This window comes from Pezoporus flaviventris, unplaced genomic scaffold (genome assembly GCF_033815535.1).
Source record: "Pezoporus flaviventris isolate CSIRO_AGI_PZ_B2104156 unplaced genomic scaffold, CSIRO_AGI_Pfla_v1 ptg000070l, whole genome shotgun sequence".
In the NCBI taxonomy this organism is placed as follows: domain Eukaryota; kingdom Metazoa; phylum Chordata; class Aves; order Psittaciformes; family Psittacidae; genus Pezoporus; species Pezoporus flaviventris.
This window is the reverse complement of record NW_026892618.1, coordinates 4,708,624-4,735,578: the sequence shown is the minus strand read 5'-3', so window position 1 is coordinate 4,735,578 and position 26,955 is coordinate 4,708,624. Positions and strand designations below refer to the sequence as shown.

General features: G+C 39.3%; 1 protein-coding gene across 1 annotated transcript in view; it reads right to left on the bottom strand.

Annotated features, from left to right (window-relative positions):
* Positions 1-26,955, bottom strand: part of FAT4 (FAT atypical cadherin 4) — a 131,929-nt gene that overhangs the window by 17,190 nt on the left and 87,784 nt on the right. Inside the window, exons 7-11 of the mRNA XM_061472183.1 lie at positions 20,196-20,376; positions 15,913-16,163; positions 9,149-13,498; positions 3,712-3,816; positions 1,738-2,045 (exon numbers count right to left, since the gene is read on the bottom strand). Coding sequence (XP_061328167.1) covers positions 1,738-2,045; positions 3,712-3,816; positions 9,149-13,498; positions 15,913-16,163; positions 20,196-20,376 — 5,195 coding nt within the window. The remainder of the gene's footprint in view (positions 1-1,737; positions 2,046-3,711; positions 3,817-9,148; positions 13,499-15,912; positions 16,164-20,195; positions 20,377-26,955) is intronic.

The window sequence follows — 26,955 nt, the reverse complement described above, 5'->3', positions numbered from 1 at the left end:
ATTTTTCCTGCAGCAGAAATATCTAAGACAAAGGCAATTCTTTTCACATACTGTATTTGTAAACAGCTGACATTACTGAGAAGGCTTAAATGTTAAAAATAAATAATCACACAAAGGTATAAGTTGTCTTAAGTGTCTGCGTTCAGACAGAAGTATTCATAACTCACTTTTTCTGTAAATAGCCCTTTTTATGTTATCTCTTCTATAGTCTAGCCCTCTGGCATATTTACAAGTAAAACATTTTACTGCTCATTTTTTTTCTGAAGTATATTTCATTTATTTATTGTAATGTTACATGTGCGCTCCTATACCTAGTCATTTAAATCTTATTGATAGAAATATCACCCTAATTTAATTGCTAAAATGGGAACCTGGTACCTTTCAAGATTTAGGCTTTCCATTTGTAAGCTGTGATGCAAATCATGAAGTATCTGCATTAAGTCATGACTCAACATCACAATTATCCTTCATCTTATTTGGATATATAACTCCTGCAAACACACAAATTGGATTTGCTAATCCAGCTGCACACTAAACCATCCACCTTTCTTAAATGGGGAAATCAGGTCTTGCACTACACAACTGAAATGCAGTTTCAGGCTCAAGACTCTCTAAGAGAGAAGAAAAAAAGCACCAGGTCAGCAGACAACCCTGATCCTACGAAGAACCACAGACCATAAGGTAATGCATTCCTCTGCTGCTCTCAGGACATTTGTGCCTATGGACATCTTACCCTGGATCTGAAGCTCTTGAGTAGAGCAGCTAGTTCTAGGGTAGAAGAGTTTATTCTTTTATTCCCTACATCACTTACTTCTGGCTTTCAATATATAAAACATGATGTGGAGCCCCAGCCATATATTATTCTTATATGACTTCAATTTCAAACATGGGAAGAATATGGGATTCCATGTATGCTGGCCATTTCTGCCTGAGAAAGGAGCTGTTGGGCAATAGTTACTGATTACGGTGAATAGATCTTGTTTCATTTCTAACTCAAACACTGTGGAGTCAAAAAGCTTGGCTTGAACTCAAAGAGCATTTGGTTTATGCTCTGCTTTGGAAATATTATTAAAAAATGAGAGAAGAGGAATAGAAAACATTTACTTGAAAAAAAAATGAAGGTGGGAGAGGGGTCAGAGTATCATGCATATGGCAATCAGTTGTCCCAGTCCAGTTTTTGGTAGAATTCCTCCCCTCAGATGCTTTCTGGGGGACAAAAGGAAAAGTAACTTCCCACCTTTCCCCCAAAACACCCTCTCAGTTTAGCACCTTCGAATTTTTTACATATGCTTTATAGAGGAAAACCAGGCTTCCAGTCTGATGAGATTGGTAAAATCACCTCAAGGAATGTTAAGTTTGTCTGTTTGTATTTTCCAAATGCTGAGAAAAATGATTTTGGGGCTTTTAGCCTTAATTAGTGATCCCTGTAATCTGCATCAGTTAATTAGCCTCATGTTTCATTACTTACTCCTGCTTCTCATTTTTCACATTTAGAGTACATGGCATTGCTTTTTTTTTTTTAATTATTCTTTATCACCATCATATTAAACAATCCATTATAGTCCTTTGAGTCAGTTGGAGCAAGACAGAAATGAGGAGGCTTTTTCCAAAGTTGGAGGTTCTGCTAGTAAATGCAACGTTACTAATTTTATGCTCCTCTGAGTTCATATGGAAGCCAAAGTGGCTTGGCTTAAAAACTTGTCTTAAATTCCATCTTCTCATTTTAGTATTTCTTACCATTCCAGCCCGTCGGGCAATCACTGTATGAAATTGTCCATCAGACACCTTCTTAGTTGTGGTAAGCTTGTATGTGCCACTGCCAAGATTGTAGGAGAATCTCAGCCTCCCTTCTGCTATTTCCAGAGCCAGAAATTCTGCTCTGTCTCCGGTTTGGTTATCATAGTTATACAACATTAAAGCATTACTCTTTATAGTGGCAAACTTTATATAGATGTAATTATTGTTTGGATCCATACTGGGAAACTCCATATAGGACAACTCTTCAAATCCATAGCTGTTCAGTTCACAGTGATTCCCAAAAACACCTGCAAAATGAAAAGTAAAATCTGGTGTCAGATAGTTTTCTTCCTTCCTGTGCATTCTCCCAAAAACAAAGCACTGATGTGCTCTAGACATGGCTGTGACACACAGGCTCTCTGTGAAACTTCTAATGCATGATTAAAAATGTGCAGCTTGAACAGAAGACTCCTATTATCCACAGATGACTGTTGAAGTACATATATTTAAACTTAAAAATTGAGTTACAAGTGACATCTGTTGAAACACAAAGTACATTTCATTGAGTTCTATGGTTTCTTTAGAAAAAAAAAAAAAGGGAGTTTGACAGTTATGTTGAATAGGGTTGTTAATTATTATCAGGCATTTATTAACCCAGTTATGGAAATAAATTTGCAACTTGATCTCATTTTTCTCTTTTCAGCTGTTATATGAACTGCTTCTCAATCAGTGGTTCATTACTTATGATACAAGCATAAGTGTGCTAAAACATTATGCCTTGCTGTGTTTTTATTGATTTGAATATTTTGGTGCATCCTATGTATTTCTTTTCAGATCTCTGTCACATAATTTCCCGCATATTATTTTTTTTTACTGCAGTGGCAATGAGAAAAAATTTCAGACTTAATTTATGACTATTAGATACATTTACAATGTACTATATAGGAAATGAATAAACTCTGAGGAAACATAAAACAAAGGAAATAAAACAGAATAAAGAAGTTATTCCACATGTTAGTAGAAAACCATATGTAGAGGTAGTTACAAGTGTGTATTGCAAACCATACTTGTGTGTGATGCTTTTCAGCAGCCTTAAAACATTTTAGATGATTTCTCAGGTTTATCTGGTTTTCAGTTAAACAGTTGCATTTACTTCCCTGCTTTTCTACACAAACAATGACAAACCTGCATTCAGAACCAATCTTGCTGCAATTATATCATGACACCTTAAAATATATGTATTGGTTTGTGTCTTTATTGGGCTCATTCCACAAACCAAATTTGAAATAATTAAATTCTAATAATTTAATAATTTTGGCAGTACTATATGCTTTTCTGACTCTTGGAACAGTACTCTGGTTTTGGAACTCAGAACTTTATTAATATGCAATAAATGAAATGGGCAAGTACTGGGGTGGGCTAGCAAAACTGTTCTGATTCAGCCAGGTTCTCTTAGTCAAATCTACCAAATATGAAAGTGCCAACATCTACTGTGGTGCTCCTCAACTGCAGAAAAATATGGGTGCCTTCCAATTCTTGCTTTACAAATATTTTGGTAAATTATTCTTATTTTTCAGAAGAAAACCAAGTCCTCTCTGCTCAATATCATCCCAACATGATGACTTCCTTCCAATTTGATGCAAGAATACTGATGTTACTTACATCAACCTCACTCCTCAGCTTTCCTAAAAGCATCTATTATTAGGCAGGAGACCCAAGCACTGCTCTGAGCCCTGAGTGTGGCCCTCCAGCAGCCACAGTGACCCCCCACACTGCCTTGTGCTTCCATCTACTGCCATGCTGGTAGAAATATTGGCTTCTCCCTCTTGCAGCTGAGGAAAATAGAGAGGAGACGACCAACACCTGCCCACAGATTGGAATCCATATAAACACCCACCGGGTTTATGCAGATAAAAATAGAGATTTGAGAAATATTAATAGGGAAAGGGAAGATGGGGGGAGAAGTGTACTCACCAAAGGGACAGTGGCAGTAATAGCCCTCCACCCCGCTTTGGCAGGATCCACCATTGAAACAGGGGTTGCACTCACAGTAATTGACAGTGGAGTCACACGTCTTCCCTGCGATTAGGGAATAAGAGCAATTTCCAGGTCAGAGTATTCAGGTCGATAGGAAAGTCAGGCTGGTATTTAGGTAACGAGCTTATGAACCAATGCTGAACGCACAGCCAGGAGGGAGGGTGCAGGAACCCACTGCGGCTGTGGGATAGAGAGAGAAACACAGGCACGATGCTGGGCTGCATTATGCATGGCCCAGAGAAATTAATTCTGCTTTTCAAGTGTCTCATTGTAATTATCTCTTATAGGTATTGGTGGTTTGGTTTTTAATTGGATTTTTTATTAACTGGTGTCTGTAAAAGAACATGAAATGAAAGGAGATGCTGAACTAAAAAAAAAATAATGTTTTTTCCCCCCTATTGAATGCAATGTACTCATTAGTGTGACAGAGACACAGACAGCCCTTGCTGGACCCTGTATCAACATGTCATGCTGAACACAGGCTGCTATTGTACATTATATGATTTTCTTATTTTTCCTCATCCATTACAACCTCCTTCCTGACTCAGAGGGACACCAGTCCTCTGGAGCTAAAACAAGCTACCCTGGAAACAGTCCTTTTCTAAGCAGACATTGTCACATGTGGTAAATATTATTCACCAGAGAATAAACTGAAATAACTTCAGTGATAATTCACTTCAACAAGGAAGGGAACCAGGAGAAAAAGTGAAGATTTTAACAGATGCTGAATACTGACAAGGGGATTCATTGTACAAACCGAAAATTTTCTTTGCATGGAAACATTAACTATAGAAGTATTGCTCTTCACTTCTAAGTTTTCCGTTGCTTAGCTTTTATCAGTTTTAGGAACACTTCACCTATACACCATGCCTGGAACCTGCCTTCCTTTATTCTGCCAACAGTGCCTGCCTTTGCTGCCTGCTCAGGAAAAACATGGAAGTATCATGAAGTTTATCCCTCATGTTTCTCTGCAAAACCTGGCAAAATCAGCCACACTCTTCCAGACCTCTCCCTGAATTTCATCTAGGCTAGCGGACCTGGCAAAATCAGCCACACTCTTCCAGACCTCTCCCTAGACTTCATCTGGCAATGGCTAATACTGCGTTAATACTTCTTATTGCACTGATAATGAATTATTGCATTCCTCACACCATATAACCATAACATATATTTAAGTTAAAAGTACAACATGAGCTTGCACAAAGAGTGTCCATTCTTATATGTCACACACATAATTCTTACATCTCATATGACAACAATGCACAACATGCAGTCCTTAGGGATTGCTGGTCCCTAAACTGTCGAAAATCAGGGCTGTGCTATATTAACTCTGCTAGCTTTTTCAGAATGTCACAGCTTTGGTCACCTAATTAAGATTGCCTCTTTTTATTCCCCTCCCTCTACTTTTCTGTTTAACCTAAAGGAGTTTGCAGGCAGTTCTTCTGTGTGAGCAGAAGAACTCCACGTGCAACTGCAAGCAGGATGGAAACAGAGCACTGAAGGATTTCTGTGGTTAATACAAAACTTGTAGATTCATCATAAATCCAGGAAACATTTCCAGTGTCTTAATTGAATTATGCTTTGGGGGTATTTATTTATATTTTATTCTCTAATGGGCATGACTGAAGGATGAGCTAACTTTTTATCTTACACTTTGCTGTTTTCTTTGTTTCAATATTATGATGCATAGTACAGATTGTTGACTTACTGAGGAGAACATGTAGCAAGAGTGAGGCAGAGATGCTCAAAATAGCTCAATGTTGATTCTTAATTTACACAAAAATCAAGTGTAGCTAATAAGGCTTACTAATTTTTTTTTGCAATCTAACTACTCTTCTTTTTCTCAGCTAACATTAAAGCTGGGTATTTGCTGAGCCAGCAACAGAATATGGATGTTTATTTTAGCTGCACATATTTTAACCAGTGAATAACAACATCTTCATATTTAACTACTGTGCGAATAATTCACAAAGCTAATAAAATTGTGTTTAGAATGATAGAAGTTTATTTTGGAAGGGACCTTTAAAGGTCCTCTAGTCCAACTCCCCTGCAATGAGCAAGGACATCTTTCAACTAGAGTTTGATTGCTCAAAGCCCCATCCAACCTGACCTTGAATGTTTCCAGAGATGAGGCATCTGCCAACTCTTTGGACAACCTGTGCCAGCATCTTATCAACCTCACTGTAAAAAATGTATTCCTTATATTTAGTTGAAATCTCCCCTCTTCCAGTTTAAAGCCATTACCCCTTGTCTTATCTCAATATTAGAAAAAATATTGTGCTTCCTGAATAGAGATTTTATACAATTGCTATCTATTTTGAAATTCTCTATTGCACAGATAAAACAAATCATTCAAAGATCATTACCTGATTGAAGAGGGTAAGAAACTAAGAAACTGTTTGCCACTATGCACAAAAGCACCCTCGTCTGAACCCAAGTGCTCCATTTTACTGCTTTCCAGAAAGATAATGTTGAAAGACTTGGGATATTCATTTTTGTGTTAGAAAGATCTTTATCTGAAGACCATGAAAATTAGGGTAATGCTGGATAATTGATAACAGACAGCATTCAGCATTCATCACCTCAAGCTGATATCATCACATGCAGGGGTTTATGCAAAAATCTAACTTCCTGATAATTTTTTTCTTTTTTTAATAGAAAAATGTAACACGAACAGGTACCAGCTGAATGCTTGTGGGTTAGATTTCAGCTGATTTGAGAGGTTTAGGTTTTGTGGTTCTCTGTGTCCATCTTTTAAAGTGGTTGTTCTAATATTTTAATCTTGCATTTGAAACAATTTCACAAACCTACATTCCTTCATCTTAATGAGTCCTGGAAAACAGGAACCAAGGGGTTCAAAGGAAGGGCAGACAGCTACTGTAAATCATAAAGTATATTTCCTCCAGAAAGTGATTATTTTAAAACCAAAACCTGATCATCATTAAGAGATGTAATTATAACAGACTGTTAAACCCATTAATGATGTTGCTCTGAGGTAATCAGTCTTTATAATCCTATTCAGTGAAAAGAAGTACATTACCTTTACAGTATGATGAAGTGAAATGCAGCTGACAAAACATAATAAATCAAGGAAAAGTAAGACTCTAGGTTTCCAGGTAGGCCATTATAAAGGTCTACATGTACTCTAATTTACTGTGAAGAGAGAGACTGTCTCAGAAAACACTAATTTCTACTTGTATGCAGCGCCATGTAAATATTACTTTTATACTGAGCATGCAAACTCAATTATAAGCCTGTATTGTCATTCCAAGAGAATCAGCAAAGCTATGAACATGGTAAACTGAATCAGAAATGTACTATTTTGGATATCTCTCTTTTTCTTTCTTTCTTTTTATTTTTTTGTTCTGAGGCACTTAATGTTTGTATTCATAAAGAAACCAGCATTTTTTATTTTTATATTCACTACGACTATCTTTAATCATATATGAATCAGGATTAAACTCCCAAGCAGCTGCGTTCTCTTTCTGTTGGCAGTATAACGACATAGTAGTCCCCATGTCAAGTATTCTCAATCTGTATTCTGACATTTGTTTGCAGAGCCTACTGAATATTACATTTGCAGAATTTAAAACATGCTTTTGCAGACATAAAATGTCTAAATATACTGAATATTTCTGTGATCTTATCTAATAAGTTCTGCTGATGTTCAACGCTGAAGATATCTTGGTTTTTAATTACATACTTTGGTGCCATTTGTTTTTTGTCTTGATCAATTAATCTTCAGACACTTAAATAATTCTTGATTCTGCAACGGCCAACAGATTAAAAAAGATCTGACCCCCAGATAGAAACGTCTGCCTCAGTTGTAGTCTATTTAGAATTTATTTGTGTTGACAAGGAGTTTAAGAAAGCTCATATCAGATGCCACATTTAATTCATGGCGTGAAGGCAGTCAAACATTTTAAACTGTAAGAGTCTCACATTATCTTAGTTAAAACGTTCTTCTTTTCAAGCTTGTCACATGTAGAACTTGGTTTTTAGCTGACATGAGGGCTGAACATTAAGATATGAGCTTTAACACCAGAAAAAATAAACTGGACGTTTCTTTAATGTTTCAAATTATAGGCTAGAGGCACATACTACAGCATGTTGCTAGAGCTAATGAAGTGCTTTGCTTTTTTGCAACAGCAAACATATGCCAAAGTAATCTTTGGTGCTAATGACCTAAGAGGGGATAGGTGCCCTAGAATTATTTGCCATGCTCCTGGCAATATAATTTGATGTAGTAATACAACATGAAATAAAACCCTGGATTGGTAACTTAATTAGAACTGCTTGTCAATTAACAGTAATTGCTCCTGACCTGCGGCTCAGTAGCACATTTGTGAGGTCCACACAAAAGGTCACATCAGTGTACTTCTGTATCAACAGTCCTTTCACACTGAGTATGCATCTACTGCTGTAGCTGTGCTTTAAATGAAGTAGTTAGAATCTTTATTTTGATTAACTTTCTCCTTTATAATAAAGTGCATCACATCTCATGTCCTAATCTGGTTTAAGAAAAAAAAAAATAATAAAAAGAATAATCAACCTCCTGGTCACTCCACCGGTTACAAACGAGTTTTGGTATCACTGGTGGCAAGACAATTCCCACCCTACCATAAGGAGAGAAATACTCTTCAGGAAAAGGTACCAAAAGCCTTGCTTATTCTTTTCTGGTTAGATTTTTTTAATGACATCTGTAAAATTGGTCATAAGCAATGGCGGAAATTGTTCAAACCTTCCTTGAACATTCATGACAGAAGCAAATATCAGCCTGCTTTTCTAGGGATAAAATACTGCTATGTTTGAAAGTGTAATAAATGTTAGCGAAAAAATACTCAGAAGAGGAGGGAATACTGCAGATATTTCTGTTGTTAATGAAAAATAAATTACAAAGGGACAAAATACATAACAGAAATGCTTGACCATTTTGCCTGAATTCTGTTTTTTCCCATATCCTTTATCTGTCTTCTCTCTTGTATGACTGTAAGCAATTGGGGGAAGAGGCCAATTTTATTGCTTGGAACACTCCTAGCAGACTTGAAATGCAGAACAATGACAAGAACAGAAACATCATACTTACACATTGGAAATGGATTCTACACATTTAGTAAACTAAAATAGCTCTTGTAAAAAATTTTCTGTTCTAATGCAAATCAGGTAAGTGAGATTTGCCTGAGGACAGAACTAAAATAAAATAATGCTGTGGGCACCTGGTCTTCTGAGTTCTCATAGTTACAAATAGCACATTTTTCATGACATCTTCACCTATGGGGATGCTTATATTCAGACAATCTCAAGCTAAAAAGGCAAGTTTCTGCCCTTTTTACATCTCTTCTGGACTGTAAGATCTAGAGAAGTAAAAGCATACCTGTATACCCAGTCTTACAAACGCAGTTGAAGCTTCCTGGGAAGTTCTGGCAGGCAGCACCATTTTTGCATGGGTTGGCAAGGCACTCATTGACGTCTCTCTCACAGGCCATGCCAGTGAAGCCCTCAGGGCAACTGCATGAGAAGCCCCCTACCAAGTTGTGGCAAGTCCCCTCGTTGTGGCAGGGGGAAGGGAGGCATTCGTCGATGTCTGTCTCACACAGACTCCCGTTGTACCCTGGCATGCACCGGCACACAAAGGGCCGCAGGGGCTCATTGGCCACAATGATGACAGGGACACTCTCGTGGCTCTGCAGAGCTGGGCTCACCGCCAGCCTCCTCTGGCAGCTCCCTCCATTCTGGCAGGGGCTCTGCAGGCACCAGTCGTGGTCCACAGCCTCAATCCGCACCCCGCTCTGGCGGAAGAGGACATCCTTGATGCTCTCGAAGAAGGTAGCCACGCCGCTGGGATTCACATACTGGTTGTTGCCACGCTTGACGGCTGCCATCAGGAAGGTGTGGTTGCTCTCCTCATAGAGCCCATAGAGCTGGATGGCAGTGCCCAGCCCCGTCAGCTGGGAGCTGGCTATGCGCAAGAAGTGGAGATAGTGATTGGTCAGGAAATCCCGCACGCTGTGGGCTCTCAGGCGGAGGAGGATGCTGTTGTCAATGGTGGCATTGCTGAAGCCTCCGAAGAAAATCCGGACACTGCTAGTAACAGCACCATGCAGCCCATCATTGCTGAGGACAGCCAAGTCAAACGTGCCATCTGTGGACCTTGCCTGTGAGTGCAGCTCACAGGTACCGCCAGGAATGCTGAAAAGGCTGGTGACTCCTGAGGTGAGGGAGCACTGGAAGCTGTCTAGCACATCTGGATCTTGAGGCTTTACATTGCCTAAAATTCCACCTGGGAAGAGGTTGCCATAATAGTGAACAAAGATTTCTACTGTTCTGGGCTGAGATGGGTTGTCATTTTGGTCTATTACCTTGATCTGCACAGTTCCTGTGGAAGACATCTGAGGAACGCCAGAGTCTCTTGTAATCACCGACAGGTAGAAATCACTGATTTGCTCTCGGTCAATCTCCCTAGTGGTTGTCAGCACACCAGTGGTGCTAAGGCTGAAGTAGCTGGTTGCAGGGCCAGTGCTGAGCAAGTAATAAGTAAAGGGACCTTGGTTTGGAGGGAGATCAGGATCTGACGACTGAAGTGTCATCACCAGAGTTCCTGCACGGTTATTCTCCATGACTTCTCCTTGGCTGGTGGACAAGGTAGGACCATTGTCATTGATGTCTTCCAAAGTTACCAATAAAGAGGCACTTCCTGTAGCAGATGGTGTTCCCGAATCAATGGCTAGCACTGACAGGTTGTACACAGGCAATGTTTCTCGATCCAGCTCTGCAGTGACTGTCACCTGTCCTGTCTGTGGGTTGATGGAAAAGGCGCTATTGTCATTGCCAGACCCAATGAAATAGGAAAACCTGCTCCAGCTAGGAACAGAGTCTGAATCAAAGGCACTCACAAATGTGACGTGGGTGCCTGGAGGAACACCCTCGCTGATTCGTATATTGTAAGTTGCCAAGGTGAAAACAGGGGGATCGTTGGCATCCAGTATAGTGATATTAACAGTTACTTCATCTATATCCGCACCGCGAATACTCCCCAGATTTTTTGCAAGGACTTTCAATGAGATTCGTTCTTCTTTTTCTCTGTCAAGCGGTCCTGAAACGTAGATCTGACCACTTCTCTCATCTATCTGGAAGCCTTTCTTTCTGCTGCTGCCAAAGATAAGGTAGTGGACTTCTCCATCAGTTCCCATGTCACGATCACTTGCAAAAACTTCACCTACAACAGTACCTTTGGAAGCTGCCTCAGAAACTTCAAAATAATAAAGCTTAGACACAAACCGGGGCACATATTCATTTGTCCCTTCTAGCTGGATGTTGACACTAGCAAAGCTGCATCTTTCCTCATCTGGAACATTAAATGCCTTTACCGTTAAATGGTAACTTTGCTTTGTTTCATAATCTAAAAATCCCTGGGTGGTGATCGTTCCTGTATTGGGGTCAATGACAAAGAGGTCACTGTCTGAGGACTGAATAGCATATGCAATCACAGCATTAGATCCAGAGTCGGCATCGGTGGCATTTAAACAAATAACAGTTGTCCCACTGGGGGCATTTTCTAACACGTTGGGAAAGTAGTCCTCAGGGCTGAATGCCGGAGAATTATCATTCACATCAATGACATTAACAGTGACACTGCAGTAGCCTGTTCTGGACACCCATCCTCCATCCGTGGCAGTAACAACTAGCTCGTGCTTTTGGCATAGCTCAAAATCAAGTGGTTTTGCTAGTGTCAGTGTACCGGTAGTTGTATTAATAGCAAAGATGCCAGCCTCATTTCCAGACAAAATATTGTATCTGATTAACCCATTCATAGCTGCATCTCTGTCTCGGGCTGAAACCATCCTGACCACTGTTCCAACAGAGTGACTCTCTGGGACAGTAACACTCATGCGGCTTTGAGAAAATTCGGGTGTATGGTAATTTTCCTCTGTGACCACTATTTCAACAGCTACCTCGGATGAGAGTGGAGGATTACCTTTATCTTTTGCTTTCACTTTAAACAGAAAGTTTTTGTTCAAATCGGCCATTAGTGAAGATGACACAGAAATCCAGCCTGTACTCCTGTCCAGTTGGAATTTATTGGTTTTGCTCTCATCAGAGATAAAGTACTCCACTTCAGAATTCAAGCCAAAATCTTTGTCATCCGCTGCGGTAACTTTAATTAAGTTTGTGCCAACCCTCACATTCTTTGTAACAGGAGTGAAGTATTTCTGAGCGAGGAACAGTGGTGCATTGTCATTGCTGTCTACGATGTTAATGGTGACAGTTGTCTCACTTATTAACGGAGGACTGCCTCGGTCTGAAGAAGTAACAATGAAGCTGTGCCTATTAATGTTGACGTTGCTTGAACCACTGGAGTTTTGGTACCTTAAATACTGCTTGTTGAAAATTTCCCCTGTGGTTGCATTAATTCGGAAGAACTCAGACTGGGATTTTATGAAGTAGAAGACTTGGCCATTAGACCCTTCATCAGGATCAGTGGCTGAAACCTGGGTGACCTTCAACCCAATCCCAGGAAGCTCGGGACACTCCAGGTAATAGGATGGCTTTGTAAATCGTGGGGCATTGTCGTTAACATCCATGACAAATATGGTGACGTCCGTGCTCACTGTCCACCCAGAGTCGTGTGCAGAGACCCTGATTCTGTAGCGGTCTGTGTCCTCCCTGTTCAGTGGTCTGCTGATGGTGATGTCCCCGGTGCTAGGATTTATGGTAAATGGGAGACTTGTATCCCTGATAGAGTACCTGCTGACTGCGTTCACCCCAATGTCTTCATCCGATGTCGTGACTCGGGTTACCGTAAAGCCCAGAGGTGCATTTTCAGGCACAGAAGCACTGAATATCTGGGAAAACCTTGGAGCATTGTCATTTTCATCTAAAATATTAATGATAACTTTGACAGTTGTGCTCTGGAGCGGGGTGCCTTTATCTGAAGCTTTTACGGTTAGCGTGTATCTAGACAACCTCTCCCTGTCCAAGGGTCTGACACTTCTGATCTCACCAGTGGCTCGATTGATACTGAAGCTATTTTCTGTATTGCCATCAACTATTTCATAATTCAGCTGTCCATTTAGCCCACTATCTCTGTCGACAGCAGCCACTGTCAGAATCTTCCGTGGAGACAGGTTCTCCACTATTTCTGCAATGAAGGGATCTTGCTCAAACTCTGGTGCATTATCATTGACATCTATAACCATCACTTCCAGTTTCTTATATGAGGAAAAAGGAGGAAAGCCTGTATCTCTGGCCTCGATCCAAATCACATATTTCTGTATGGCTTCAAAATCCAAAGCTTGCCCAACAGACAGCTGTCCTGTCACTTGGTCAACCAGGAAGGTGCTGCCCAGGTTACCACTGGCAATGTAGTAAGACAAGGAGCCTCCTCTGGCTGAAGATCCAGAGATGGTGGTGACAAGTGTACCAACTGCTTGGTTTTCAGGAAAAGTGAAAGTCTCCTGATCAGCCTGAACGTGAGGGAATTCTGCTCTGTTCACAAACCTCACGGTAACAGTTGTAGAATCTGTCTTGGGGTACCGGCCATTGTCCCTTACATGCACAGAAATGGTGACTTCGGACTCTTCTGCCAGTGGGTTTGCAGCCAGGATGGCTCCCCTTGCTGGGTCGATGTGGAATTTCTCGGAGTTTTTCCCCACAAGAGAATAGTGGAGCTCGGCATTGGAGCCAGCATCTGCATCAGTGACGGTCACAGCAAACACGAATGAGCCTGAAATGGAGAAAAAAGTTAGGGCAGTTCTTTAAATCAATGCACTGATTGCAGGAAACACTATGCCAGCTTCTTACTTGGAAGCACATCCTGAAGCAATATGCACTTCCTTACTCTGAAGATGAACTGCTCTTTTCATAAGATGCTAAGTTCAACAAGGGGTTAGGTGAGTTTGCGAGCCTGCAAGACATGCACACAGCCAAAAATATCACTGCATGTGAAGGTGTCACTGGCTGCACACACATCTGCACTTTTTGATAGTCTGGCATCCTGTTTCTAGAACATTCACATTATGAAAGCCAGAAATCTAACCAGACTGTTGTTTTTTTTAATTGCTTGTAGTTTATTTATGCACATCATAAAAAAAAGCCTGTAATTCCATGACTAGTAAGGTTACGCAAGTGAACAGGCAGCACCCAAGGTCATTTACCCTACACACCCACATGCCCTTGCAGCTCCTTCGCTTCGTATTCCCTAGATGATGCAGAACACTCTATTGATGTTTTACTGGTACTGAAATTTAGAAAGTACCTACATGTATATAAAAATCATGTTGTTTTCAGCATCTTAAGGCAAATCATTTACAGGCAGGAATGAATATGACAGCGTCCCTTAAAACTATACTTCATGTCACTATTTGTCATGTGCAATGATTTGTACTCCAGAGGGAGGAATATTTATGGAAGAACAGTATTCAAACCCTTGTGAGAAATGGGACAGGAAAAAAAAAGATTTTTGGTTCAGTTAAGCAAATTATATTATGAATTATTATTATTACTACTTCCCCTTTTTGAACTTGATTAAAAAATAACCAGGAAATTAAGCTTTTTCTCTCAAAACATACACTAGATATTCTGTGATTGGAATAAATGCAAACGTCTTGATCAATTTATGAAGGTTTGTTCTGTATTTTTGAAAAGCTATTTCAGATGCTACACTGGACTGCAATAAAGTCGTGGGTCTTTTTTCTTTTTTAAATGGATGCCACGCTTGCTAGTAACATCATTGTCAACAGCCTTTCAAAATAATGTGAAAATATATTAACATTTCCTTTTAAATGAAAGTGAACTATCAACTGAGGAGTTGCAAATAAAAAACTGCATGCATCCCTAGGATTTTGTTAAATTTAAAACATAGCTCAGGTTTTCTACATGTTGCTAATTGTAAAGGGTTTCATACAGAAAGCATCCAAAAAGATCAGAAAACATTGGTTAAACCTAGGTGCATTCCTTATTAGACACATTTAAAGAAATACCCCCAAAAGAACACACAAAGGCACTGTGCCTTAGTCAGAATACACAAAGATTCACAAAGGCAATAATACAATAATTTCATAATGTTGTTCTGGAAACAGGGAAGAAACGTAAACAAATTCACTCTTCCATAAAAAGGAGAAGTATTTGCAATTGTTTAAAATTCAGAGAGAAAACCCAAGACATGGAAACAAGCCTTTATTTTTGTTCTTTTAAAGGAAAATTTGATTTGTAAACCATTTGTCTTGGAATCCTCTCTGTAGGCATCATATATCCATGTATGTGTATGCATGTGAAAACATTCAGCATCACCGCCTTCCACAGCCAACCACTGACTGTGGTTTGGTGAAACTATAGTAATACAGTCATCATATTATAAAATCGTTTTAGTGTTTTGAGATAGCACAGGCCATGGTATTAGTCCATTTTAATCTTGGGGGAAAATAGCTCAAAATAGACGAATATTTCTCCATCCTCATGCAAATACACATATTCGCCTTTCTTTCCCCTTGCAATGCCAATTCTTTAAACAGAATATACTAGTATTTGGGACTTAACTGATTTCTAATGTATTTAATTATCAGGCTGATAAAACAAACTGAATCAGAAACTAATTAACTGCATTTAGTGAAGTCACTTGAATTTGGGTGCAGGTTCCACAAAAGGAAGTTTGCTGCTTGGCTTTACTTTTATTTTACTTTACTTCACCACTTGGCTCAAGGAGAGGCAACATAATCAGCATCTGATACAGCCTGTTTGGAGGAGGTTGACATAATTCTCTTCAAGAATTGCTCAGGGTGGAAAAAGAACATCTACATTCAGGAGACTTTCAGAATTAAAAAAGAAGCCATTGCCTTACTAACCCTGTCAAAATAGTTGAATACCTCGTTTGAGTCGATGCTTATTGACACTACGTTTTCTTTACATAAATGAGAAAAATAATTGAATTTGGATGGAAGGAGCAAACTAAAAAAAAACACGTTGCTGAACTGCAGGTCACATATTGATCCTTTCCATTATTCATCCCCATACAACATGAAGATAACAAACCATGGAAAACAGCTACAGAGGAACATCTGAGAAACACGTCTTGTAGCACAGCTTTACATTTCATTAAGATGTTTATGCAATTTGAAACATCCCAAGTATTGCTAGGGTTACCTGAAGTGGTAGGTGAAGGGACATGGGTGACGTAGGGATGGTGATGAAATTTGGGCGGGTTGTCATTCACATCAGCAACAGAGACAAGCACACTGGTGGAACTGGAGAGAGCCCTGGGGAAGCCCCTGTCACTTGACACCACTACCAAAGTGTAGTTCTCCCTCGTCTCTCGATCAAGAAGAGCACTGGTGATGATTTGTCCTGTTGATGGGTTGATCGTGAATTGCGAATTGCCACCAGTAAGCCTATAGCTGTTTGAAAGCAAAAGCAAGGAAGAAAAATTCAATTAGTATTTCATAGGCAGCCTGCTGCCTTAAGATTATAACAATTTTCTGTATTCTTCAGACACCATAATAGTGGGTATCGACATGAGGATTTTCCTCTTACTGTCCATCTGTCTTCATTTTTACTTTTATTTTTTATTCTATATTTCGAGACCTATCATAAATACATTTCTGGGGATTTCCAAGTGTAGCTGCTTAACACAGATAGATTTCTAATAAGTAAGGAGCAGACTGAGCCTTTGTACCTTTGGTGATGCAGTCAGATATACTATTAAGATAGCCTGCTGGAGGCATCCTCTAGTGCTGATTTCCCTGAGCTAATCTACTAAGTTTTATTCCAAAAGGTTGGCATACCTCTTAACTAAAACTGCAGAATATAATAAATACTTTATTCTGAAATAAAAGGACAGTGAATTTACAAAATAATATGAAGATTTATAATTCATATTGTATTCTGCTACTAAGAGGTCTTATAGTGCATATTGTTTCCCCATACTGACTTTTGCTATTCAGGATTTCAATGTTAATTCATGGGAATTTGTAGCAAATTAGTAACTACAGATCTATGTTAACAAAGACTAACTGGGACCAGACTTTAACCCTTGATTGGTGTATATGTATGTGCACACATTTGCATGTGTGTTCAGAAATGTGATTTGATAAGAACTAACTCTCTGCTTCCTGCAATGCATTTTACAGGCTACCTCTGCTTTACTAGCAAGAGAATTTGTCCTTTCTCTTTGAATGCTTATCCTGCTTATGTTCATACAGAATGGGTTTCAAAGCTATGGGTAGCCCTAGGCTGCGTTTTACAATGCAATTGGTTAATATTACGGTTTTTATTAATTCAGACTATGGATTTTCTACAAAGCAAATGAAACAAGAACTGGCTAAAATAAACAATTCCCTTATTTAATATTATAATCCTGAGAAAAATGAACATAATTGTGATTAGCACTGCTTCTTCAGAGGAGCCTGGACCAGCACAGTAGCAGCTTTTTTGAGGTACATGATTCTATAAAAGATTCGGAAGAAAATGGCTTTTATGAAGGAGAGCAATATTCCTATATTCACCTTCTTAAAATCAGAGCAGGTTATGACAAATAATAACACAGGCCAGAAGCTTTACCTAGAGGACTGATAGTCAGCCTGTGTAATAAGCTGTGGCAACTTCCCCTGTTCAATCATTAATCTCTACAGAATGCCATAAGTATACTTTAATTGCTTAATTATGTTGTAATATGATGGCCATACGTAATTACTCTTGAGCCATAGCAATGTGTATCCAGGGTGGAAAGAATGTGCACAAAGCCTAAAGCACCACTTAAATCTCCCTAAATACCAGCAGCATGGGCAAATTTCATCTGTGATTTGATGTTTTAACCCTGTGTGAAGCACTGCAGAAGACAGAGGCTTTCTCTTCTTCCACATATAGAGAACAGCTGAAGCTTCAGCACTGGGAAGATGCTATGAAATCTTTTTATTAAAAAAAAAAAGCAAATAAAATAAAAAAAAAAGAAGAAAAAACAAATACCCCAACCAATCCCTCCCTCCCAGTATAATGACAAGCAACATTTTCCGTAGGATAGTCTGATTCATATATGAGTCGAACTGTATGCAAACCAACTGGACAATGTATGTGTGTCTCACCATAGTTACATACTACTTTTGGAAACCAAAGACTTGAGTCTGAAACAGGCTCTAATGAGACTGAAAAGGAGTTCTGAGTACTCGACACCTCTGACAAGATGATCTTACATGTTCTGGTCCCTCTGGCTTTTCCCAGACTTGTAATACCACTCATATTTTAAGATTTGCATTACTCTAAATGCTGAATCTGGACAAATTCTGTCCAAGAAAAACAAAGTATGTTCCTGAGTCTAAAAAGTGTAAAACAAAACCTGAAAACAATTTTGAATAGCTACTTACAAGGGAAAAAAAAATATTTTTATCAACTGCTTTACTATGAAGCACTGAGTGAATGACAAAGACTAATAGCAGAGATATTAAAGTTATTCAGCCACACTAAAGAAATCTGAGAGCACCCTGATAATTTCTGATTACGGGATGCAATCATTACAGTCATTTATGCTCTGTGTGGAAATTTTTTTTCTAAAGAAGCTTGCCAGAAATAGTTTCTTAGAGTAAGAGTGAATAACATTAAAAGCTTCATTGTTTTACAATTTAATAAATGGTAATTTTGGATGCTTTTCAAATATTTAAAGAGGCCAAAACATCAAGTTTCTATTTTTGGCCTGTAGTTGGTTGGAAAAAGAATATTACAGTATTTTACATACACTTGCTTTGCCATAACATGGTTCTGTTTTATTTTACTTTCTTTTTTTTAAAAAAGTAACAATCCTATTAACATTCTTAGGCAGTTTTGACAATGAACTGAAGTGAACCAACAGAGGTAAATAAAGAAACTACTTTTATATCCTGTTTTGTAAGGTTGGAATCAGAGAGACAGGTGTTTGCAGTCACAATAGTTCAGTGTGATGAGATTACCTACGTGTCCTTCTGATTAATAACTATATAAATCTGCTTTGTGTTCACAATAAATCAGTCCTCAGTGGATATCTTCAGCTTGCCACTGCCACTCAGCATCTTCGTTACCATTGTTTGAGAAACTGGAAATGGAAAGTGGTCAGCCTAGTACCCAGTTAAGTTGCATTGACTGTGCTCGGCAAACCATTTGGCATTTAAAGCAAAAATGTCAAATCATAACTTCACTGGTTTTCTGAATGGGATAAACTTTATGCCTTGCCTTGTGGAATTTTCATTCTAAACTGAAGACATTTACTGACTATAAATTTACCCAAAGAACATGCTGGACTTCAGTGAAAACTGATTGCTACATGAAAAGATCTGAATTCAGCAGCACGGCAGGTAGCATTTTCTGTTGACTGTTCAGTAGTCTGTGGTATCTCCCACAACGTGTATTAGCAGGTTGGCTCAGACAGTTTATTATAAATACATCCAACTCTGCAGAAGCAGTCATCTAAACTACAATTAGGCTTGAAAGTCCACTTAAGGTTCAAAATAAAATGCTAAAGCCTTTCTCCAGACATATGTATGCTATCACAAAATTGATACTATGCACCAGTTTGGACATTTTCATGCAAAAAACAGATACTGATTTCTAGATTTGCCTAGCTTATAAACAAAAAATGTAAAGATGACTAGATCTGAACAATACCTTCTGTACTTTTCTTAGACTGAGTGGTTTCACTTGAACGTAAGTTAAAAAAAAATAATAAATTAAACTTTGCCCCAAAGTCAATTTTTGTAGCAAAGTCATTGATGACATTTGAAAAGTACATCTTCCTCTTCCCCACCGATCGCTTCCTGAAAGCTCCTTCAATTAATTTTTAAGATGTCTGTCAGCCTCCAAGAACAACAGTTTCTAGGTTCTTCAGAAATACATTTTAAAATATTCATATTATATCTGTTAACTTTATCCTTCATCACAAGGCCTCAGCTCTAAAAGCTATGCTAAACAGAATGCAAAAGCCTTTCCAAAGGCTACACAGGCTGATGGCATCAGTAATAATGATCATTCACAGCCTATATCCTATTTCTTTATTCAGGAGGTATACAGAAAGACTGCAAGTTGAAGCGTTTAATCCATTTATTACATTATTGGAGTTTCAGGGTTTCTTAGCTTTTGTATTTTTTTAAATTTGTCTATCTCTACACTTATTGAGAAATATAAATCTATCCCAATACCTTCAGGTGCAATTTAAACTCATTTGCTTTTACTTAGTGAAAAAAATGAAACAACACTGCAACTCTACTTGTCGTTAATATAATTCTAAAAGCCTACAAACAATTAAAAAAAACCCCAAAAAACAGATATGCCAAAATTATTTAGCTACGCATACACAGCTGTACATTTGTGTTTTACAGCTTTATGGCATGGTGGTGATGGACACCAGGGCTAAAAAAGAATCTTCAGGCAAGGTATGAGGCAGTATTTACACACAGCAAATGACCTACCTAATGACAGCATTTGTAGAAGCATCAGCATCTGAGGAGTTTACGAGCAAAATATCTGTCCCTGTAGGAGCATCCTCAGGAACAGTGGCGGAATACATGTTAAAGGCAAATGTGGGGACATTGTCATTGACATCATCCACTGTGACAGCAATGGTTCCAGTGCCAGTGAGGGCAGGAGAGCCTGCAGGAAAAGTGGGATACAAAATGCTAGAGGTTACAAATACCACCATGCTAATCCGAGGTCTGCCATCCTTGATTTAAAGCCTCACGCTTGAGCATGTCACAGTTCACAGAGCAAGAAAAGCAATTCAACACACAGAACAGGGCAGATTTGTTTCAAAGGCATCTCAAAATACAAGTTGTGAAAGAAAAATAAATAAATCTAAAAAGAAGTTGTTATTTTTCTTGCTCCATCTAATTCCAGAAATATTTTGTAATAATAGCTCAGTGGAAAAAAGATGGTCTTGGAACTGCTCAGAAGCCTTCCTGTAACAATTAGGACCAATTTGAACATGTGGTTGTCTTTCTTATTTCTCTGAGAGAAGACATTCAAAGGTGGCACACTGACAGCCGTGAAGACTCCAGCCCTCAATTTATTTATCCACAGAACAAATAGAGTGGAAACAGCAGCAAACCCAAGTTTTCCGCATGGCTTTTCCACTGCTGCTTGCACCCCTGACCTGGGGAGACCTTCTCTGACTGGGTGAGAAGGTTGCAGAGTCTCCAGCCCTATTCTGACTCAATTTCTCCATAGAAACAACCATCTATAGCAGCAAATAATGCTTGCTCAGATAGGATATTGGCTTACAGGAAATCAGATTGAACTTATTTAACCTATGGCTTTCATCCTCCTTTTTATTCTAATACTTAACACTGAGGAGCAGAAAGGAGTGAGAAATAGCATGTTTATTCATGTGCAACCTCTCAGTATTTATTCCCTTGAGCTTTTCTTTGTCAAATCCAAAAATAAAAGACAATGGAAGACTTTTACAAGTTCATATTGTTTCACCAGTCTCTTATACTTATTTTCAGGCAAGAATCAGCAAGATATCTTCTGTTAACCAAATTCATCCCTGAAAAAAAGGGGATCATTTCTTTCTGTGAAAATAAAACAAAAAGGAGTGGAACATAAAACACCTGAGTTATGTCCCCTTTAACTCAAAACACAGATGATGACCATGCCTGTTTCACCCAAGATTGTGTCACTTTCCCCTTCAATCTCAGATACAACAAAATTCAACATTTGCTGGACTGGGAAAAAAAGTGACCATAATGAAATGTTCAGGGCCAGAGACTGGTTCAAGTCCTTGCTGCAAGCAAGCACATTACATGGAGCTGTCATTTGATGGAACACAGTCAGCACCCGTGGGACTGCCCTAGTCCTTCCAACCCTGCAGATGATCAGGTCGCTGCTACCCGAGGTTATTGCTGTAGCTCAACCTTAGCGCTGGGAAGGAGGCAGGCTCTGTTTTCAGGTCTCATGTAGTCCTGCCAAGGGCTCTTGTACACCAAGCTCTTGCAGAAAAGGAAATAATGACCCATTCCCTACACATTAACCCTTGCAGGTTGAAGTACTACCATGTTGCATCGAGGGAAGAAGCCAAGAGCAGCTCCTGTACAGGAAGGGGTTTTTCGCTGTAAAATACGTCAAAGCAACTTGGCTTAATGAACAAATGAACTGAACAAAGGAGCTTCCAATTGAAAGGTGCTATAAATCTCACAAGGCTGACTTTAAGCCTGCCAATTGGATGGGATGGATCATGATGCCAAGGAAGGAGCATGCAAGCCAAACAGTATAGGTTTCATGCCACGGCCACGCACAATGGAGGCCTTTCTCTGCTCTAGTCTGAGGTAATTCTTTTTCCCAATTAATATACTTTCAGCCAGGAAGGTTACATTAAGTCAATAAGTCTTACTCATTTTTTACCCTTCCCACCACCCCCAATTTTGTCATTTAGCCAAGCAAGTATAGATAGAAAAGACCGCAAAAGCGTTCTTGATTGCTGAAATATTGCCTGTGGAGTGTTTATTATTACTGCATTAAATGAAACAAAGTCCTCAGCAGTGTTTGCTGCATGTGTCATCAAGCTCCGTCCTTCCAAACACATTTAACTGACATTCATCTTGCAGCTAATGAAATGAAAAGTTGAAAGTTGTTAAATTTCACAGGTGATTAAACAATTTATATATAATTCAGAAATTAATCTTGGGTAAGTCCCATTCAAAGAGCATCAGGAATGCAATTCAGTCTGGAAAGGAAAGTTAAATGGCAGCTAAAAACTGAAACTCATTGTTTTAAATGTATTTGCTAACACAAAGAGCCACCACTGGAAAATTCACACTGTCAGTTTATTCATAAAAATGAACTGCAGTGGCAGTGCCTCTAAAGATAACAGAACACTGGGGCAATGGGACCAGCTGCAGCAGCTTTTGACTCGGACATTTCACTCCATCCATCCCCAGTCCCCTTTTCCTCTTTGAGAAATCTGAATTTGCAGGGTACCAACCAAATGCTCCAAAGGTCAAATCCCATCCCTCGCCTCTTAGCCCCTTATATATTCCATTCCATTATTCTCCAACTTCACTTCCCGACTGGATTCACCTACAAGGTGCTGTACTGCACTGTATGGACATATTTATATTTAGCCCCAGAGAAGTGAATAAACCAGCCACAGCTGAGAACCATACTAATAAAATTAGCTAGAGTAATGTAAGTAACCCAGCTCCCTTCAGCACCAGCTTGTGGTTGCATTGTGCTCACAGAAACATCCCAGAAGTGCAACATTAATTCAGCTGTTTGTAACATCCCAAGTCACTACTCTTCAGTTCAAACCCCCAAATCTTTTTGATTTTGCTTAGATGGACTCACATATTTACATTGATTTCCTGTCTATGTAGTTATCCAGATACATTTTTTTCCTCTAAGTAAAACATCACGTCCACAAATTTACTCCTTCACTCTATTACACTGAAAGATAAGAGTTGAGATTTCACACAGAGTCCTCAATGCTTTTATTCACTTGGAACCGAAATGACTAGCTCACATTTCTGCAGTTACTGAGAAATATAAGAAGAGGAAATTACAAATGAAGTAATTTTATATGGAAAAGAAATAGCTTGGGGCTTGATTCTACCGTCCTCAGTGAACTTTCAGTGAAAGTTGTGCTTGCATAAGGACCACAGAATTCGGCCCCTGGTAATAAGTAGGTTTCATAAAATGTACATGTCATATTTGTGGTGAGAGAAGTAGTTTCCATGGTCAGGCTGAGTTCCCAGATTTCTTAGTTTTGCTTCGATAGCAAATCTTCCCCAAATCAGTTATTCCTATTATGCTAAAGCATCATCCCTTTTTTCTTCAAACTGCACTTAATATTTTGCATAAAGAAGCATAGTAAATTTTGTGTACATCCTGAAATATAAGCCAAACACTCAAGATGTTCAAGTTCAGTGAATATAAAATCTTTAAAATTTAAAAGATGATGATGATTATTATTATTATTTTGATTCTCTCATCTCTGTGTGTTGTGGTCTGTTCTATGAACTGAGCAGCTTATTTTCAAGGTGACAGCCATACATATACATTAAGCAGACAGTCCTGCAAACGTCCACACGTCACTGTGCAAGTAAAGATTAACCTGGGATAGTGTCAAAATAGTAACGCTGAGTTCAGGAAGAAAATTGCTTCCCACGGATGTTCCTCCAAAAATTTAAGCTTTTTGCTTACATCTGCAAGTAAACATGTGTCTGGGACGAAGAGAAGGAGCAGACCTTGGGAGCCTGATCCTAGGAGGCCCGCGGTGGAAGATGAATTGCAGGGAGAGGTTACAAGAGGCCACCTTGTGCCTGGCCGTCGCTGGGCTGTGGCTCCCCTCACTGCCAGGGCATTTGAGGAGATGACATGAAGAAATGGCTGCAGGAGGCTCAGGAGTGGGCAGGCAGCAGCACAAAAGCAGAACCTCTCCTTCCAGCAACTGGGAAAAGACCTACAAGCTGTCTTCTGCCCCATTCACCAATGCTTGCTTGCAGCTGGTCACCACAAAAATATGATGATATCAGATATGTCTCAGCTTATATATAATGAGCCCTTTGAAGCTTTTCCTCCCTCTGTCCAGGAGAAGGAAGATGAAAAATACTGGCTATGTGCAGCAATGCAAGTAGAAGAAAGGAAATGAAATGCAGGAAGGTGAGGGTGGTGAGACATTGGCACAGGTTGCCCAGAGAAGCTGTGACTGCCCCATCCCTGGCAGTGTTCAAGGCCAGGCTTGGATGGGCTTGGAGCAACCTGGTCTAGTGGAAGGTGTCCCTGCCTGTGGCAGGAGGTTGGAACTGGATGAGCTTTAAAGGTCCCTTCTAACCCAAACCATTCCATGATTCTACAATTCTATGACAGTGGGAAGAAGGATCATTTAACCTGATGATTTCTACTCCTCAAATGCAGGATAACCAGCAAAGAGAGGACAATACTGCTACTACTCTGCCCTGGTGAGACCCCACCTGGAATATTGTGTCCAGTTCTGGGTCCCTCAGTTCAAGAAGGACAGGGAGCTGCTGGAGAGAGTCCAGCGAAGGGCAACAAAGATGATTAAGGGAGTGGAGCATCTCCCTTATGAGGAAAGACTGAGGGAGCTGGGTCTCTATAGTTTGGAGAAGAGGAGACTAAGGGGTGACCTTATTAGTGTCTATAAATATATAAAGGGGGAGTGTCACGAGGATGGAGCCAGGCTCTACTCAGTGGCAAACACTGATAGGACAAGGGGTAATGGGTACAAACTGGAACACAAGAGGTTCCACTTAAACTTGAGAAGAAACTTCTTCTCAGCGAGGGTGACAGAACACTGGAACAGGCTGCCCAGGGAGGTTGTGGAGTCTCCTTCCCTGGAGACATTCAAAACCTGCCTGGACACATTCCTGTGTAACATTATCTAGGTGTTCCTGCTCCAGTAGGGGGATTGGACTAGATGATCTTTCGAGGTCCCTTCCAATCTCTAGTATACTGTGATACTGTGAATACACATTTCTGGGCATTATAATTCACTCATTCCCCTAATCTGTGCTACTGCTGAGGAGCCTTGAGCTTTTAGGATGAACCTAAAGACTGCATTCACTTTCGCCTAGGGCTACTCATGCACCCTTAAAAGAAGGGAGTGACATTTGCTGTCTTCATGCACCCTTCTCCTGGGGAACAAGGAAGGTTTGGGGCTCCCTGTATCCCCAAATGCATGACACCATCTGCTCCAGTGTATGTTCAGCTCTCCACACCATAGCTGGACACTAGCATAAGCAGGGAATGATCAGAGTACTTAGTGGAGTAAAAGAAAACAATTGAAGAAAACTTGCAAAGCCATTTAACTTCTTCAAAAAAGCTCAGAAAAAGATGATGCTATTGGAAATTATCTTGGCTGCATAGTACTGTGTGGCTCACAGTGAAAATTAGAAATAGGAGAATGTGTTCAGCACGTCATCCACATCTTGTCTGATGCTTTAATGGCTTCTTAGTCCTGTCCATACCATGGTTAGCACAGCAGACAGTAAAACTATAATTCTTTTCAGAAACCAGGAACTCAAAGGCTTTGCCGGCATTAAAATATCAAAATTAAGTGATAGAAAACTAACAATAAAGCAAAAAAACTACAGATACATTTCACTAAAATGGAAAAAAGGGATTAAAATTAAATAAAATGAATCTAAATGACTAATCAAAACTCATACTGCAGGCAGTTTACCATGTTTTGTGGTAAATTAAACACATCATTATCGTGAAAATTGGAAAGTGATTTAACAGAAATGGAATTTTTGCCTCACTGAAATGTGTTGCTTTGCAACAAAGCGGATTTCACTTCTCCAGTCAAACACTCAATGAATGAGTCCCAGGACTAAAAGTTGTGTGCGTTATTACAGAGCATTAACTTTTTCACTCAAGTAAACAGGGCCTTTCTCAAAAGAAAGCGGTCAAACCTTCTAAATGCAGTTAAACGCAGACAGAGCATGCTGAGCCTCACACAACTGGTGAGTTTTAAATTAAATATGGAGCCAGAGTAAGTTGAAATGCAACTAGCCTGCATTATGCTTTGGATTTCTAGTGCACACAAAGCTTAATCTGAAACGTGGATGACTGTAAATTAACTTATTTACTGGGAACACATTTGCAAAATGAGAAAAATAAGTAGTTCTTTTTACAAGATTGCACCACAAATATTCATCCTGGCTGAATGGATATGTTGACTGTATTTTGTTTTCTTCTTACTCAATTTTTCACTACAGGCTTTCATACTAAGTCTTCAAAAACTGGTGAACCTAGTACATTTTGAGACAAAAGCTGATATAAGTAGTTAAGAAACAAACATATTCAGAAGCTTAGAAGGTAGCACTACCCTCACCCAGTTCATTCTCGACTGGTGATTGAGAGCCTGCAGGAATCCAGATTTCCCAAATTTCCAAGTGCATCAAATCTGAGGGTTTTCTCATAGTTAGATACAAAACAGTTATTTCCAAAGCTGATTTAACATAAATTGTACTTAAAAAAAAAAAACAAGAGACCTGTTAGGATAGAGCTGTACTTTTGCAAGGATTATCTGACAAGAGGAAAAAAAAAGTTTTCTGTACTTCCTTAAAAAACTCAATATTTTCCCTCATCTACCAGCCTAAATAAGCTGGCAGAAAGCAGACCTAAATTTGGGAACATAAGCCATCAAAAAGGAAAAAAAAAAAAAAAAAAGAAATCACTAGAACAACCTTATTCAAGCAATGACATATTGAGCCA